A 15,145-nucleotide genomic window follows, 5' to 3' on the forward strand; every position below is an offset into this window, starting at 1 on the left:
GCTCAGCCTTCTTCCCCCCCCCCCCCCACCCCCAAGGCCCCGCCACTCGCTCCTCTCTGCCTCCCCCCGTCATGGCAGCCCCCCCGTTCCAGGAAGGAAGTGGAGAGGAGCGAGCAGCGGGCGGGGAGCCTCGGAGGAGGGGGCAGAGACGGGGCGGGGCGAAGGGAAAAGGTGCAAACAGGCCAAACCAAAAGGCCTCCTGATACCTCGAGGACTGTGTTAATATCATGCCTAGTAAACAAGAAAAGTGGAACCAGAACGTAACCAAAATTGGTGTGTTGGAAACTAGGCCTAACAGGCGGACAAAATCATGAGGGGATGGGCTATTCCACCCATCACTCTTTTTGTGGGTCCTTTAAAGAAAGAGACTTTAGAGGAGAAAAATTAGCAAATTTCAGCATCATGGCTGCCACCCCCACCATCTCCCCGGACCTTCTTTGTCCTAATCCTGAGAGATTCCCTGACCAGACCGAGCCAGAGAGAGGGACCCAGACATCATCGCCACCTCTACTGGCTTCATCTGAATCCTAAACACCACCTGGGCTGAAATGGGATCAAACTGTAACAGCAACACCAGCCCATCTCACCTAACTTATTTTTCCCCAACAAGGACAAGTTATGGCAATCTGTGATACATCTGAGAGTCTGTCAAACAAGGTGGTGTTTTTTTTGGTTTTTTTTTTTTTTGCTCCCTTCTAAAAAACTCCCCCCAACTAAAGGGAAGAGAAGTTGTTAAAATGAAAGCCTCATTTAATGCCTTACATTTCAAAGGCTTTCATTGTTTGTCCTTCTTTTCTTTATTTTTAATACAAGGTTAAAAGGATGTTTCCTGGTGTGTTTGCCATGGTGCTAAGCAGGCAGAGATCTCTGTGTACCAAACCTTGTTTGACACTGTCTAATGTTGCACAGTGACTGGGTTATGTTACCACTTATTCTATCTAAATGAATACAACAGCTCTAACATCTTTGATGTTTACAGCAGGCTTTTGAAATTCAGCAGGGTTTTGCCCTTGTGAGTCTATTGCATAGCATCCCACCTGCTTTTCCTTAGCTCCAACGCCTACAGGGAGTTCTGCCTCCAACCTAGATGCTCAGAGCTCTCCTATTCTGAGTCAAGAGGTTCCAGCCTGACCCTATGGTTTTGCTTCCAAGGTGAGCCCCAGCTCAGTTGAACAAGTAGGCCCCACGTTCCAGGGATAAAATCCTGGCCCCATTGAAATCAGCAGGCGCTTTGCCCTTAACTTCAGTAGGGACAAAATTTCATCCCAGTAATGTCGTGCTTGCGATAACTTGGATTGAGTGCATCTACGTGGATTTTCACAGCTCACCGTGCTCTCGTCTGTGGGCGTCCCATATAGATAGGCAATGAGGAATTCCTTCAGTCATCGTCGTCATCATCATCATCAGTTCTGGCTTTCATTATTAACTCCTTCACAGCCAGCCTGAAGAGAATTGCACTTCATCCATTTGGTCCTCATGTGTTTGAGGGGAGAAGTGTTGCCTAATGGCTAGAGGAAGTGCCTGTGAGCCCAGACCCCGAGTTTTATTTCCCACTCTGCCACTGACCTGCTGTGTGACTTTGGACAAGTCATTTCCCCTTCCCGTGCCTCAGTTTCCCCATCTCTAAAATGGGATGAACACAAACGTATCCATCTTCAAGGGAGGTAGAGACTGCAAAATGGTCAGACGACTTAACTGAGAAAACAGAACACCGCTGCAGTTTGCAAGGACAGCCCTTAAGGAAATATTATTTCCAACAAGAAATGAAAGAGTGGATAAAGAACTACTGAGCCTGGAGTTCTAACTAGTTCTATGCTCCTGGGCTGATCCCAGCCCTCCCAAGCAGAGAGTTTATAGCCTATCCTGCACTGAGCTAAAGTTAAACCCTTGGGCACCAGAGGCCAGGTAGTGGCCTGTCTGAGGCTGAATTTGTGTTTATAGATTTTGGAGATGCTCAAAAGATTTTAAAACCGCAAAGGCTGCAGGAGACAGTGTCACAGTAGATTTTTATCTCTTTCCATGGCACGCCTCCCTGCAGTTATCTAAGCCCCTCATAATTATTAATGGATTATGTGAGGTAGGAAAATTTTAACTCTGTTTTCAGAAGGGAAACTGAGGCCCAGGGGAGCTTAAATGACTTGTCCAAGGTCACCCAGGTAGCCAGTTCAACCCGCCTAGCCTGGTTCTGTCCACTATGCTATCCTCCCTCCCATGCGGCCCTTTCATAGACTCATAGACTTTAAGGTCAGAAGGGACCATTATGATCATCTAGTCTGACCTCCCGCATGATGCAGGCCACAAAAGCTGACCCACCCACTCCTGGAATAATTCTCTCCCTTGACTCAGCTGTTGAAGTCCCCAAATCATGATTTAAAGACTTCAAGTCGCAGAGAATCCTCCATACATTCTGTGTATGTCCCATTTCCCCCTCCTTATGGGCTGTGATCCCATCTCCCTGTAACATTAGCAATGCAGTCACGCAGGCACTGCCAGCTCATGGAAAACAATAAGAACACTACTGCACAGAGATGCTGTGAGTCAGCAGCGACTGAGAGCTGAGAAGCAGCAAGAGGGAAACTGAACGATTCAGGAACTGGAGGGAACCTGAGGTTTGAGAGAAAGTGAAGGGATATGACTGCTATTCGGAGACAGAATGAAGGGAAAAACACCTGTGAAGTCTGGACTGGACAAATCTCTTCACCCCTCAGTCAGAGGCCTTTAGCTTTCTAGCCTTTTAGTTGCTTTAAATAATGGGATTGTTGTGGAATTAAGGGGTGATTAGCCCATGTGAGCGATAGGTTTAATTAAGTGAGCTGTACAGCAGCCAAATTCCACAGAGCCCTGGGTTCCCTCATTCCAGGGCTCGAGGATGATGGTAAGTGGAAAGCGGCTTTGCATCATCAGGTGGTTGCACTTCAGTCTCTGCAGTTTAACCCCTGAATTGCTTATTCTGCAGGTAGTCAGGATGGGATCCTGTTCGCTACAGCATTGCACACCTGATTAGGACCCCACTCCTAGTGGGTCCTGGTCATTGTAGGCTGGGGCCTTAGGAGAGTAACCTAGGGATTTCTCTGTTCCCTCTGAAGCAGCAAACATTGCAGTGCAGAATTTATGTTCCCCGCAGAATTTTATTTTTTCCCCTGCAGAATTTGTGATCTCCCACTGTTAGTCCCATTCAAGGCGGGGCTTGGGCTGTCAGCCCCACACATGGCAGCCCGAGCCCGGGGGCTGACAGTGGGAGCCCCACCGTGCACGGGGCTGACAGCCCAAGCCCCAGTTGCGCAGCAGAATTTTAAAATATTCTGCGCAAAAAATAATAATTTTGGGGGCATAGAATTCCCCCGGGAGTAAACTTGCTATTTCTTCCTGCTGGAATATTGGTGCCAAGGATTACAGAGTGGCTTTTAGCATCAGAAGTTAGCTGCGTGTGTGCTGTTGTTCATGTAAGCTCAAGGGCATCCAGGGTGCTTTACAGGAGTACTTTTTTTCTATGCGATGATAAGAATTCTGTCCGGAAGAGAATATTGTCCTAGGCCCTAATCCTGCAGGCAGGCAGAAAGTTGCACACACGCGTAATCCTATGAAGTCAATGCTAGAGAGTTAAAAACATGCTTGCAAAGTCAGAGCACTGACAGACAAAGATGGAATGCGGGTGAAGTCTGAGATAAGAGATCATGGAGTTAGATATTCACGTTTCACCACAAGTCCTGTTGGTTCTAGTTTTAAGACAGAAAACTTTGGTTTTCCAACAAGTGTTCTAGCAAAGGCTTGGGTGTTGTGAGCAGAGGCTGAGGTGATTAGCAAGGGAATGATAGTTGAAAAGAGGGAGAAGATTTTTAGCAAGGCCTTGAACAAAAGCAAAGATTTCTGGTATTTTGATTGATGAGGGAACTCAATGCCTAGGTAGCGGCATGGAAAGTGAGACATGAGTCTTTATTAACCAATAGAATTGGTTGTTTTATTTGTTTAAGCAAAACTGAAATTCTGTATTCTGATATAAAAATGGAAACTAAACACTTGTTTGTTGGTTAAAAATTATGTTGCTTCGGGGGGGGGGGGGGGGGTTTACAAAAAGTGTTTGGGTTTCTGGTTTTCCGTTGATACCAGAAAATTTGGGGGGAGTTCTGATTTTTCCTGAAAAAGTCAAAACCTGATCTATTAAACTGATTGTAACAATCAGTAGTGGCTTGGTCACCACCTGGTACCTCTCCCCCATCTCCTTCCCAAAGTATTGCTTCCTCCCATGCTTTAATCTATGCACAGTAGTATAAAATGCTAGCCTCATTTGGTGTGATATCAAAACTGATAATAGTGCAGACTTCACAGCAGTGGATTTCATGGAGTTTCTGGCACGTCTACCCCTAGGGTAATGGTTTTGTTTGTTGTTGTAGGTTGATTTGTTTCAGGGTGTTTTTGTTGTTGAATAGGGTTTATTGAATAGAAGGGGTAGGGGTCAGTGTTGCCGTTTCATTCAGTGGTGAAAAAACTGTTTCCAAGAGGAAGATTTTGCAGAGTTTCCTAGAGATGGTCAGACCCTGAATTCACCTGATCTCCTCTGGAAGTTGATTCTACAGCTGGTTCCCTGGGCTAATCCCCATCCTCTTAACTGTAACCCTTATGGGGTATGTCAGGCTATAATTAAGGCTTTGAATCTTTCACGGAGGTCACGGATTCCGTGACTTTCCAGCACCTCCGTGATTTCTGTAGCGGCGGGTGCGGCTGACCCCAGGACTGCCCGAGCAGCTGGGGCGGCCCTGGGGCCAGCCACATCCGCCGCTGCTCCAGCGGCTCCAAGCAACTGGTCCCGGGCACTGCCCCGGAGCAGCGGTCCGGGAGCAGCAGCGGTGCCCCAGGCCACCCCCGCCCGGAGGAGCAGCGGCGGCGGTGGGGCCACGGGCTGCCCCTTCCCCCAGGAGCAGCGGCGGCAGGATCCCGGGCCACCCCCCACCTCCAGGAGCAGCAGCAGCCGGTGGAGCACCGCCCCACTCCCATCAGCAGGTAAGATTTAGTTAGGGGTATTTTTAATAAAAGTCACAGATAGGTCACGGGCCGTGACTTTTTGGTTATTGACCGTGACCTGTCCGTGACTTCTACTAAAAATACCCATGACTAAATCGTAGCCTTAACTATAATGCAGAGGAATCACACAAAGCGTTGCTTTCTTCTATCTCTGAACAAGGAGCTTTGTTAGAATAAGGAGCACAGAGGAGAGACAAGGTGGGTGAGGAAATACCTTTTATTGAACCAACTTCTGTAACCCGTAAGGGTTACAGTTACGAGGTTGGGGATTAGCTAACCTCCAACAAAAAGTGCTCACTCGTGAAATCGGTAGCCTCTTTTTGTCCTATGATTACAGGGGTGTTAACTGGCCACTTCACCTAGAATGATCCCTTAGAATATGTGCATCTGCTAAACTACCTGTTCGACCTTGTATGTGGCTGTGACACTGAGTGCCTTTCCCAGACCTGAGGAAGAGCTCTGTGTAACTCGACAGCTTGTCTCTCTCCAGAAATTGGTCCAATAAAAGATATCACCTCACCCACCTTGTCTCTCTAATATCCTGGGACTCTCTAATATCCAACATGGCTACGACACCGCACACAATGCGGGACACAGTGTTAGCACAAGGTTATCCTTCCTCTGTTTCACTGTGTAGAGCTTCTGCCTAGAATCTTGCCACATCCTCCCTGGCTTCCTGGTACAGCTTTAATACGTATCCTTGTAGTGCATGCAGAATTCTTGCTTTCAATTGCAGGATTGTCACTAGGGCTTGTAATCATTGCTGTCCCTCCGTAGGCGTTGAAGGCATGTAACAGAGGGGCTCCCATTATTTCCATGAGCAAGCACTTTGAAACAAGGGAAAAAGCAATTATTTCCCCTTATTCTTAAAAAATAATAATAATCAGCCCAAGAATCTGCATTTGGTCTTTGTGTATGGGCAACATAACCACCCCATGAGAGCAGCAAATCCATATCTTCCAGTTAAGGCCCATTCAAACCTTTCTAGCAGGCAGCAGTGTTTGCTGCAGAAGACCTGGCATCTCTCTTTGCTTTAATGAGACACTGGCTCGCACAGCGTGCCATGCAGCAGCTGTGAGCGATGGGATATTAGAGTGACAAGGTGTCAGTAGGATTTGTCACATTAGAGGACCACAGTCCCAGTTCAGATGAACCTTCTGGTGGCTAAACAGCTAATATAAAGGCTCAGACTTGTGCAATTGGTGTCATAAAAATGCTACTCACAAACCAGCTGCAAATAAAAGCAACAGATCCAGCCAGGGGCCCACCCTGTCTGGAAACAGAACCCTTTACTCTAAATCATTCATATTAAGGCAGTACCTAGGAATATTAATCAAGCAGCAGGGCTCCAGAGTGCTTAGTATTGTACAGATATGTAACCGACAGCAGCAGTCCACGCCCCACAGAACTTAAGCTGCATTAGACAGAATGCAAGAGATGGGTGAGAGGGAATCGGCCAACGCTTGAGTTAGCACAATTTGTCAGCTGCCCGTCCAGCCACTCTGTGCAGTTTGAGTGGTATTTCACAGTGCGGCTGTTCTCACTCGAGCTAGATTAACTCTACAGTTGTTAATTGAGTGAAGATAACTTGAGTTAACTCTGTGGCGAAGACTTAGACCGGGGGTGGGCAAACTTTTTTTTTTTGGCCTGAGGGCCACATCAGGGTTGCAAAACTGTATATGGAGGGCCGGGTAGGGAAGGTTGTGCCTCCCCAAACAGCCTGACCCCTGACCCCTATCCGCCCCCTCCCACTTCCCGCCCCCTGACTGCCCCCCTCAGAATCCCCGACCCATCCAACCCCCCCTGCTCCTCGTCCCCTGACCGCCCCCTCCTGGGACCCCACCCCCTATTCAACCCTCCCTGTCCCCTGACTGCCCCAACCCCTATCCACACCCTTGCCCCCTGACAGGCCCCCCGGGACTCCCACGCCTATCCAACCCCCCCGTTCCCCATCCCCTGACCACCCCCCCAAACCTCCGCCCCATCCCCCTGCTCCCTGTCCCCTAACTGCCCCTGGCCACCCCCTGCCCCTTATCCAACCCCCCCCCTTACCATGCCGCTCAGAGTGGCAGAAGCTCGCAGCCCCGCCGCCTGGCGGGAGCCACCTGTGCTGCCCGCGCGGCGGCGTTGCTGCAGGGGGACGGGACAGCAGGGGAGGGGCCAGGCAGGATGGTCTCGCGGGCCGGATGTAGTTTGCCCACCTCTGACTTAGACACAGATAAAATTAAGTTTGGTTGCTTGGAGATCATCACCTGGTTACTCTTCTGTGGCTATTAATTAGCACTCCCCAATAAAGGTGTGTAAAGCTTTTCAGTTTAGCCTCTAGTTTTAGGCAAGCTAATGCCTTAATCCAGACTTTTAAAACTAGAAAGGCCTAGTGCCGTGTTTCTCTGATTACCATCTTCCCTTCAACACACATGCAGTCTGGCTACCGCTAAATGAAAATCGGAATTTCTGTTTCACAGGAAATTCTGGCGTTTCAACATTTGTTTTAATCCCAAACTGGATGGAATCATTGAATGAAAAAAAATGGATATTTCAAGGAAAAGTTATGAATCAAAAATCTTCGGTAATGTTTTGACAATTTTTGGTACAAAAATTGTCGGTAATGTTTTTGGTAAATGTTTTGACAGTCCCGAATCGAAAGATTGTTTTGGACTGTTAAACAGAATGGAAATGCTTCTTTTTGAGTCAGTTTGACATGAAAACTGCATCTGCCTTTGGCAGTGTCCCCAAACGTTTTACCTCATGTCCCCCCAGGGCTGGGAAGTGTGGCCACGATTGGGGCTGGGGCCACAGCTGGGAGCAGGGTCAGGGCCGGGGGCCAAGACTGGGGCTGGAGTCGCAGCCAAGCTGGGAACCTGAGGTTGAGACCTAGGCCGGCCGCAGCTGGGGGCGGGGCTGGGAGCAGGAGTGGAGCTGGGGCCGCAGCTGGAAGGAAGCTGAGACCAAGCCGGTAGCCAGGGCCACAGCGAGTTGCAGAGCCGCAGCCGGGGCTGGGCCAGGGGACAGGGCTGGGGGCAGGGCCAGGAGCAGAGCTGGGGGCAGAGCCGGGCTGGGTGCCGCTCCCTGCCAGCCCCCCATGGGGGCTGGCCCAGACCCCGCCATGACCCCCACACACACCCAAACATTCCTCTGCACCCCCATAGTTTGGGGACCATTGCTGTAGCCAGTAGGAGCAGAAGCAGCCAACGCAGGGACCTTGGGACATTCAGCACATTTTCTAAAGTTTTGACGGGACTTCCTCTGCCCTGTGCTAATTGGCTGTTTGCTCATCCTTTCTGCCTCTCACAGAATCTTTTCACCTCTACTTCACTCCACATCTACCCTCTTCCCCTCTTCTCCCCAGCCCTGTCCCCCTTTCCCTTCAGTGTCCCTTCTCCATGCCCTTTGCTTTCCACTTAGCTGATCCCCCTCCTAACTAAACACATACACACACTCGCACTCTCTCTCTCTCTCTCTCTCTGTGGCACTAACATGCCATTTGCTTCCATCACGTTGTTCACTCTGCCTGGATGGTTCTACTCCTTCGCCACCCTGTCTCCCTTGTCCTGAAGAGCTAACAATCTAAAGAGACAGGGGCTGCCTGCTACTCCATTTGTACAGCGCCTGGCGTAAACGGGCCCCATTATTGCTTGGTCTCTATGTTCTACTGTAATATATTTGACTGAGAGGATGCTTACACGTATTTTTCCCCCTTCTGTTTCAGACACCACTGTTCAGGAGTTGAAGGGATCTGGAGAAGAAATGACAGCTGCATACACCACTGTTCCTTTCCTTTATTTGAGAGCCTGACAAGAACTCTACCAAAAGTAACTAACCGTTTTTGGCTTTGTGTAAAATCAGCCGTCTTGTTGTTGTTTAGGAGTGAGTGCTTCAGAAAGAATAGCATCATGTACACATTCCTGCCTGAAAGCTTCAACCCGGTGAAGCCGAAGCCGTCCAAGGAGCTGAAGCCAATGATCGGTGCAGTACTTGTCGGGCTCATCTTGTTCATTTCGGCAGTGGTGGCATGGTGCTACTACACGGCGTCTCTCAGGAAGGCGGAGCGGCTAAAGACGGAATTAATGGACCTGAGGAAGGATGGGTTCATCATCAAAAACCACAATGGGGAGGTGGTCTTCAGACTGGCCTTCCAGTCAGGCACCCTCGACCTGGAGTCCTGCTCGAAAGAAGGGGAAATTTTAACCTGCACCAGGTCGGACAGAGGGAAGCTGAATTTCTTCATTCAGACGGTCAAGCCCAAGGACACGGTGATGTGCTACCGTGTCCGCTGGGAGGAGTTTGTGGTGGACACTGTGGTCGAGCACACCATGTTTTGGGAGGACGCTCACTGGTACGGGGGCTGTGAAATGAGCGTCCAGCACTGGCCAATCAGACTCCCAGGGTACCAGGAGCCCATGCCCTTTGTGACGAGCGACGTGTATTCCTTCCGGGGCAGCTTTGGAGGCATCTTGGAAAGGTACTGGCTGTCCTCGAAAGCGGCGGCTATAAAGATCAACGACTCGGTGCCCTTCCACCTGGGGTTTAACGCCAGTGAACGGTCGCTCTTTTTTCAAGCCAGGTATAAGGATTCTCCCTACAAACCTCCCCTTGGGCAGCAGCCTTTCCCGGAGCTGAGCTACCGTGTCTGCGTTGGCTCGGATGTGACCTCCATTCACAAATACATGGTGCGCAGGTACTTTAACAAGCCTTCTAAGATCCCATCAGAAAACGCCTTCCGGTACCCCATCTGGTCTACATGGGCTCTGTACAAAAATGATATTGACCAGGATAAGCTGTTGCGTTTTGCAGAAAAGATTAAAAAGTACCGGTTTAATTGCAGCCATATTGAAATCGACGACACCTACACACAGACTTATGGCGACTTCGACTTTGATCCGGTAAAGTTCCCTAATGTGACAGAAATGTTCAAAACGCTGAAAGAAGAAGGATTTAAAGTTACCCTGTGGACACATCCCTTTATAAACTACAATTCCTCCAATTTTGGAGTGGGGATAGAGCGGCAGCTCTTTATCAAGGAGCCGACGGGGAAACTGCCCGCGATGGTGAAGTGGTGGAACGGCATTGGCGCCATATTGGATTTTACCAATCCCACGGCCAGGGAGTGGTTTCAGAGCCACCTGAAACAACTGCGGTCGAAGTACGGCATAGCGTCCTTTAAATTTGACGCTGGTGAGGTAAGCTACCTTCCAAAGCAGTTCAGCACCTTCAGGCCCTTGTCGGATCCCAGCATCTGGTCCAGACGGTACACGGAAATGGCCATTCCGTTCTACGAGCTCGCCGAAGTCAGGGTCGGCTACCAGTCCCAAAACATCTCCTGCTTCTTCCGCATCATCGACCGCGACTCGGTTTGGGGATATGAGCTTGGCCTCAAGTCCCTGATCCCTACTGTGCTCACCATTAGCATGCTGGGATACCCTTTCATTTCAGCTGACATGATTGGTGGGAATATTTTCCCCAACAAGACAGAAGGTGCTGTTGAAATCCCGGACCAGGAGCTGTACATCCGCTGGCTGGAGCTGTCAGCCTTCATGCCCTCCATGCAGTTCTCCATTCCCCCCTGGCTCTATGACAAGGAAGTGATTGAGATTGCACAGAAGTTCACAGAGCTGCATGAGTCCCTGGTTGCCCCTCTCCTGTTGGAGCTGGCTGGAGAGGTCACCGACACGGGAGACCCCATCATACGGCCCATCTGGTGGATTTCTCCCAGTGATGAATTCGCTCACAAGATCGACTCCCAGTTCCTCATTGGGGACACCCTCATGGTGGCCCCTGTCCTAGAGCTGGGCAAGCAAGAGCGAGATGTGTACCTCCCGGCCGGCAAATGGCGCAGTTACAAAGGGGAGCTGTTTGAGAAGACCCCAGTCCTGTTAACAGACTATCCCGTTGACTTGGACGAAGTTGCTTATTTCCTCTGGGTATCTTAACAGACTCCTCCATCCGCTCTAATCTTTGTGATAACCATGCCTTACTTTAGGAACTTAAAACAAATAACAATTCTAAATGCACAGTACACTTCTTTCGGGGAGGGGGGGGTGCTGGAGGGGAATGGGAAATTAACAGGACTTTGTTTGTTTTTTAAATACCCTATATCTTGTCCATAAGAGACGCTCCAGTTTGGGCTGTGGTATATATAAATGCAGAAGGTATAATAGCATCACAAGATGCATACAGGAAGGCAAGGCCTTTTCAAATCTCTGAGCTCAAGAGGTAAAAGCAACCCTCGGTTTTTAGCTGTGCAGCACGTGTTGTTGTTTTTTTATTATTATTATTATTTTATTTCTCCTTTAGAAACGTGGCCCCTGGGGGGCCTACAATATTTGCCATAGACCCCCCCTCTTCTAGGTGCAGCCTCTGAATCCAAATCCCATAGTGCAATGCTCCATCTTGATCTCAATGAAAGGCTGCGTGCGTCAACAGGGAGCAGTGCCTGCTGGGGCCTGTAGTTTCTGGGCCACGCCTCTCCCCAAAGCAGGTGCAGCTGCAATCTGCTGTTTTAATGCAAATGAAATGCAGTCTTGGAGTTGTTGCAAGTTGCCAAGATGCTCTGCAGCTGAACAAAGGGAGGACCGCCCTGATCCCAGGGGTGAAGGGAACAAGGAATGACTCGAACACGGGAAGCAATGGGTTACTACAGCACAACCAGCCTTACATTTTATAATGTGGCAAATATTATTTTAAAATGACTTTTTTAAGAGGATAAATCTAGCTATATATTTGATTCCTTAGTCCAGCATTGGACTGGACCTCAAATGCCCAACCCCCCCATCTCTCTCGAGTACCAGGCTGGCCAGGCTATTCGACTTACCTGCAAGTATTTTAACTGTATGTTACTTACCTGGGCAGGCTGCATTATTCCGTCCTAGCCTGTTTCTAATATCTCCTGGAAGGGTCTCCTCCTAGAGCACTGACTGTGCTGTTAACACTATTCCCCATCGAGCAACAATATTTGTACTGTGTATTTTCTTTCAAGGGAGTACAATGGATTTCTTTGTTACATACCTACCCTGCAGATACTTCTCTTTCCCCTTTGAAAGATGTGCTTGCAGCTTGGTTATTTGTCAGAGGAATTGCCAGAAGCAAAATAACCTCTCAAAAGGTGCATGTGACACTCCCCAGAGACTGCAGGTGCCTGCCCGCCGCGCACAAACGGATCCACCAGGTTTGCTGCCGACCAACGTCTCAATATGAAAAGCAATGACGTTTGCACTGAACAGGGCTGTGCCGATGGGGCTTTTTCATCCTTTCCAAGGAAACGTTATGGTATTCATAGTCCAATTAAGCTAGTATTGCATGGCAGCCTCTTTTAACTGTCTCAATTTTGTCTAAAGTTTCTTGGGCCAGTTTTTCTTTGTTTGTTGCTATTTTTAAAAAGCCCAACGCTCACTAGCTCTCACGTAGGCATCTAAATGAAGTGGCTCAGTGGAAGCCGTTGAGTGAAAACTGGGCCCCATGTAATTTACTGTCATGCTAGAAGTAGGAAATCTGAAGTTTTGGCCCGAAGGTAAAATGCAATTCTAACCTACCTGTGAGTGTGTGTTACCCATTGTCCTCTGCACCTGAGCCATAGAGGATGTGTCTCTACCGCTGCCCCTCCTACGAAGCCAATCTCTCTATCTCAAGCTGCAGAGACTTGTGGTGTTAGCTCCGGAAGTCCCCGGTTCAGTGCCTGGGGTTGGCTGAGATAGCAGTCACTGTCGTCCTAGGGGCTTGATCTTTTGCACCATTGAAGTCAATGGGAGTGATGCCTCTGAGTTCATTCTTAGCAGGATTTGGCCCTGGGACTGCAAGGCAAGGATAGAGCTGAGTTGCTGCTGGTGAATTCCAGCAGCCCCCCAGTTCTAGTCTCCTATCAAGGAAGATGCAGGTGCAAGCGAATGCCGTGTGCTCTGTCTCTAATTCAAGTGGTTTGAGCTTAAATGTGCAAAGTAGGTGCTCGGCCTGAGCTCATCCTGAAGGCTACATTAGCAACTTGCTCTTGCAAAGTTTGGATGCCCCAGGTTAGACCCACTCCTTCATGGTGCGACTTGAAATGTAACAAACTGATTTAAGCACTGAAAATATGTCAAGACTGTGTCTTGGAGGACTCCTGACTGTGCCTCATTTTCAACTCTTGTGGGGTTTTTTCCTTTGGTTAGATGTATTCATAGTTTTGGGGAAAGATTCTTGGGAGGGCGGCTTTGCTACAGCCTCTGGATAAGATCAGAGATCCTGAGTACAGGGCAAATTGACCACAGCAGCCTTGCACCATTAAAATTTTGGCATCTGCTAGCATGGGGTTTTGCTATATTGACTGGTGAAATGAGCCAACCCTCCCTTTATCCGAGAGGACTGACAGACATGACAGTGCCCCTACAAAACAGCTGTCTCAGGTGCAGAAAAGCTGGGGTATGGGTGCAGGAGGCAATCCTAAAGAGGGAGAACATGCCTGGCTCTGCTTTCAGTGTGAGCTTGAAGACTTCAGCTGCACAAATCTCTGTTCCAGAGGTTCCAGTTGGCCGGGGAACTCTTCAATGAAAAGTTCTCATGGGTGGTGGCAGGAAACATTTGAACCTCTCCATAAGATTGTTGCACTTTTTGTTTCCTGCCACTGTTGAAGCAACGGGGTTGCAGAAATGCAACAGAAGGTAGAACCCAGGCCTCTGTGTCATTGGATACCTGAATTAACCACAGGCTGCTCCCAAAGGTAGAACACCCAGAATTAACTAGCAGCTGGAATTCCAGGGTGCTTTGTAACTGCCTCTTCGTTGTGTAGAGGTAGACTAGGGAGTGAGAATGTGAGCAATAGTATGTCAAGTCTCTGTTTAATGGAACTGGATCCTTGTGGTTGTGCAAAGACGGTATGAGATGCTTAATTGGGCCACTGTTGTGAAGGCTACAAAGGAACTTAACCAGAAAACTCATCACGGCTTAGATACATCCAAGTTTCCTATAGACACATCCTCCCCTTCAAAGGAAAGAATTTTATTATTGAAAGCTGAACTATTTAATTTAACTGTTTAGGAAGAAACGTTAGTAACGTGAGCATCCTTATTTCTCCACCAAATGCCACAGCGGCTGGGAGACAAAGTGAAACAGCTGCTAGGAAACTACAGAAGAAATGGTTAAACCTGTGTCGCACGCAGCTGGACCGCAGCACAAATACGTCCCCAGGTTCTGTGGCAACCTCCGTCCTGTGCAAAACTGGTGTTCAGAGGAGCCTCAGCATTGCTATGTAGAATTCGTTTAGCAGCCTGCCTTTTCCTACCACTGCAACAAAATGGGAAGTCGCTCAGCTCCTTAATGACACTGAGCAACCTGATGGGGGGCCAAAAAGGTGTCTGTCTTGAAGTTCCACTTCCCTGCTCTGAACTAGGAGGGACTGGGAATGGATTGATCTGGATCCTCTCCGAATGCAAGGGTTCCACACTAGAATGTCCTGGGCTTGAATTCTACTTACTGTACCACTAAAAGGGATGAAGTGACCTAGATTGTTCTAGGCTTGTAAGGTGGCTAACTGCCCAAAACCCAGGGTCAAGGAAATACCTGTGGTGATGGAGTTGGGTGGACTGGTTCAGATTTGCCACCCAAATGTCTGTCTATCCTTGCCTCTGGGAATGGCTGAACTGCAGTTGGACCTGATGCAGGGATGGCCCAGATTATGTTTGTAGTATTATTTTATTTGAATCCTGCACAACTGTATTGGTTTTGCACAATGCTGTAAATCTGCACAGGCCTTTGCAAGTCAGATTCTAATGTTCGTTTTAACCAGTTTTCTAACTCTCTTAATTACTGAAGCAACAACGCCACTCTCCTGTTAACTGAAATAGCTTTGGGAGGATAAAGGGCATTTTAACTAACTAGGTCCATCTGCAACAACTTTGTGGGAACAATTGCAGCAGCAGTGATGAATGGAGGTTGTAGGTTACTTTCACACCTGACATTCTATAAAATTAAAGCTGAATCACAAGCCCTTTTTAACTGCTCTTTTTAAAAGGTAAAAGCCTCAGAGAATCAGGCTTGTTTTCCTTCCCTCCTCCTCCTTCCCCCCCTTTAATCTCTCAGGGGTCAGCGCTTGATGTATAAATGGTCCGTCCTAAACTATAGATCTGTTTGCTTTGTCGGAGGGTTTTTTTCCTTCTTG

The 15,145-nt window shown here is 48.6% G+C and overlaps 1 protein-coding gene across 1 annotated transcript in view; it reads left to right on the forward strand.

The window, feature by feature from the left end:
- LOC112104701 (myogenesis-regulating glycosidase) overlaps window positions 1-14,213 on the forward strand; it is a 27,331-nt gene extending 13,118 nt beyond the window's left edge. Inside the window, exon 2 of the mRNA XM_024197191.3 lies at window positions 8,729-14,213. Coding sequence (XP_024052959.2) covers window positions 8,913-10,949 — 2,037 coding nt within the window. The 5' untranslated portion in view covers window positions 8,729-8,912 and the 3' untranslated portion in view covers window positions 10,950-14,213. The remainder of the gene's footprint in view (window positions 1-8,728) is intronic.
- Window positions 14,214-15,145: the final 932 nt, after the last annotated feature.

This window comes from Terrapene carolina, unplaced genomic scaffold (genome assembly GCF_002925995.2).
Source record: "Terrapene carolina triunguis isolate 2854851 unplaced genomic scaffold, T_m_triunguis-2.0 Scaffold998, whole genome shotgun sequence".
NCBI lineage: Eukaryota > Metazoa > Chordata > Testudines > Emydidae > Terrapene > Terrapene triunguis.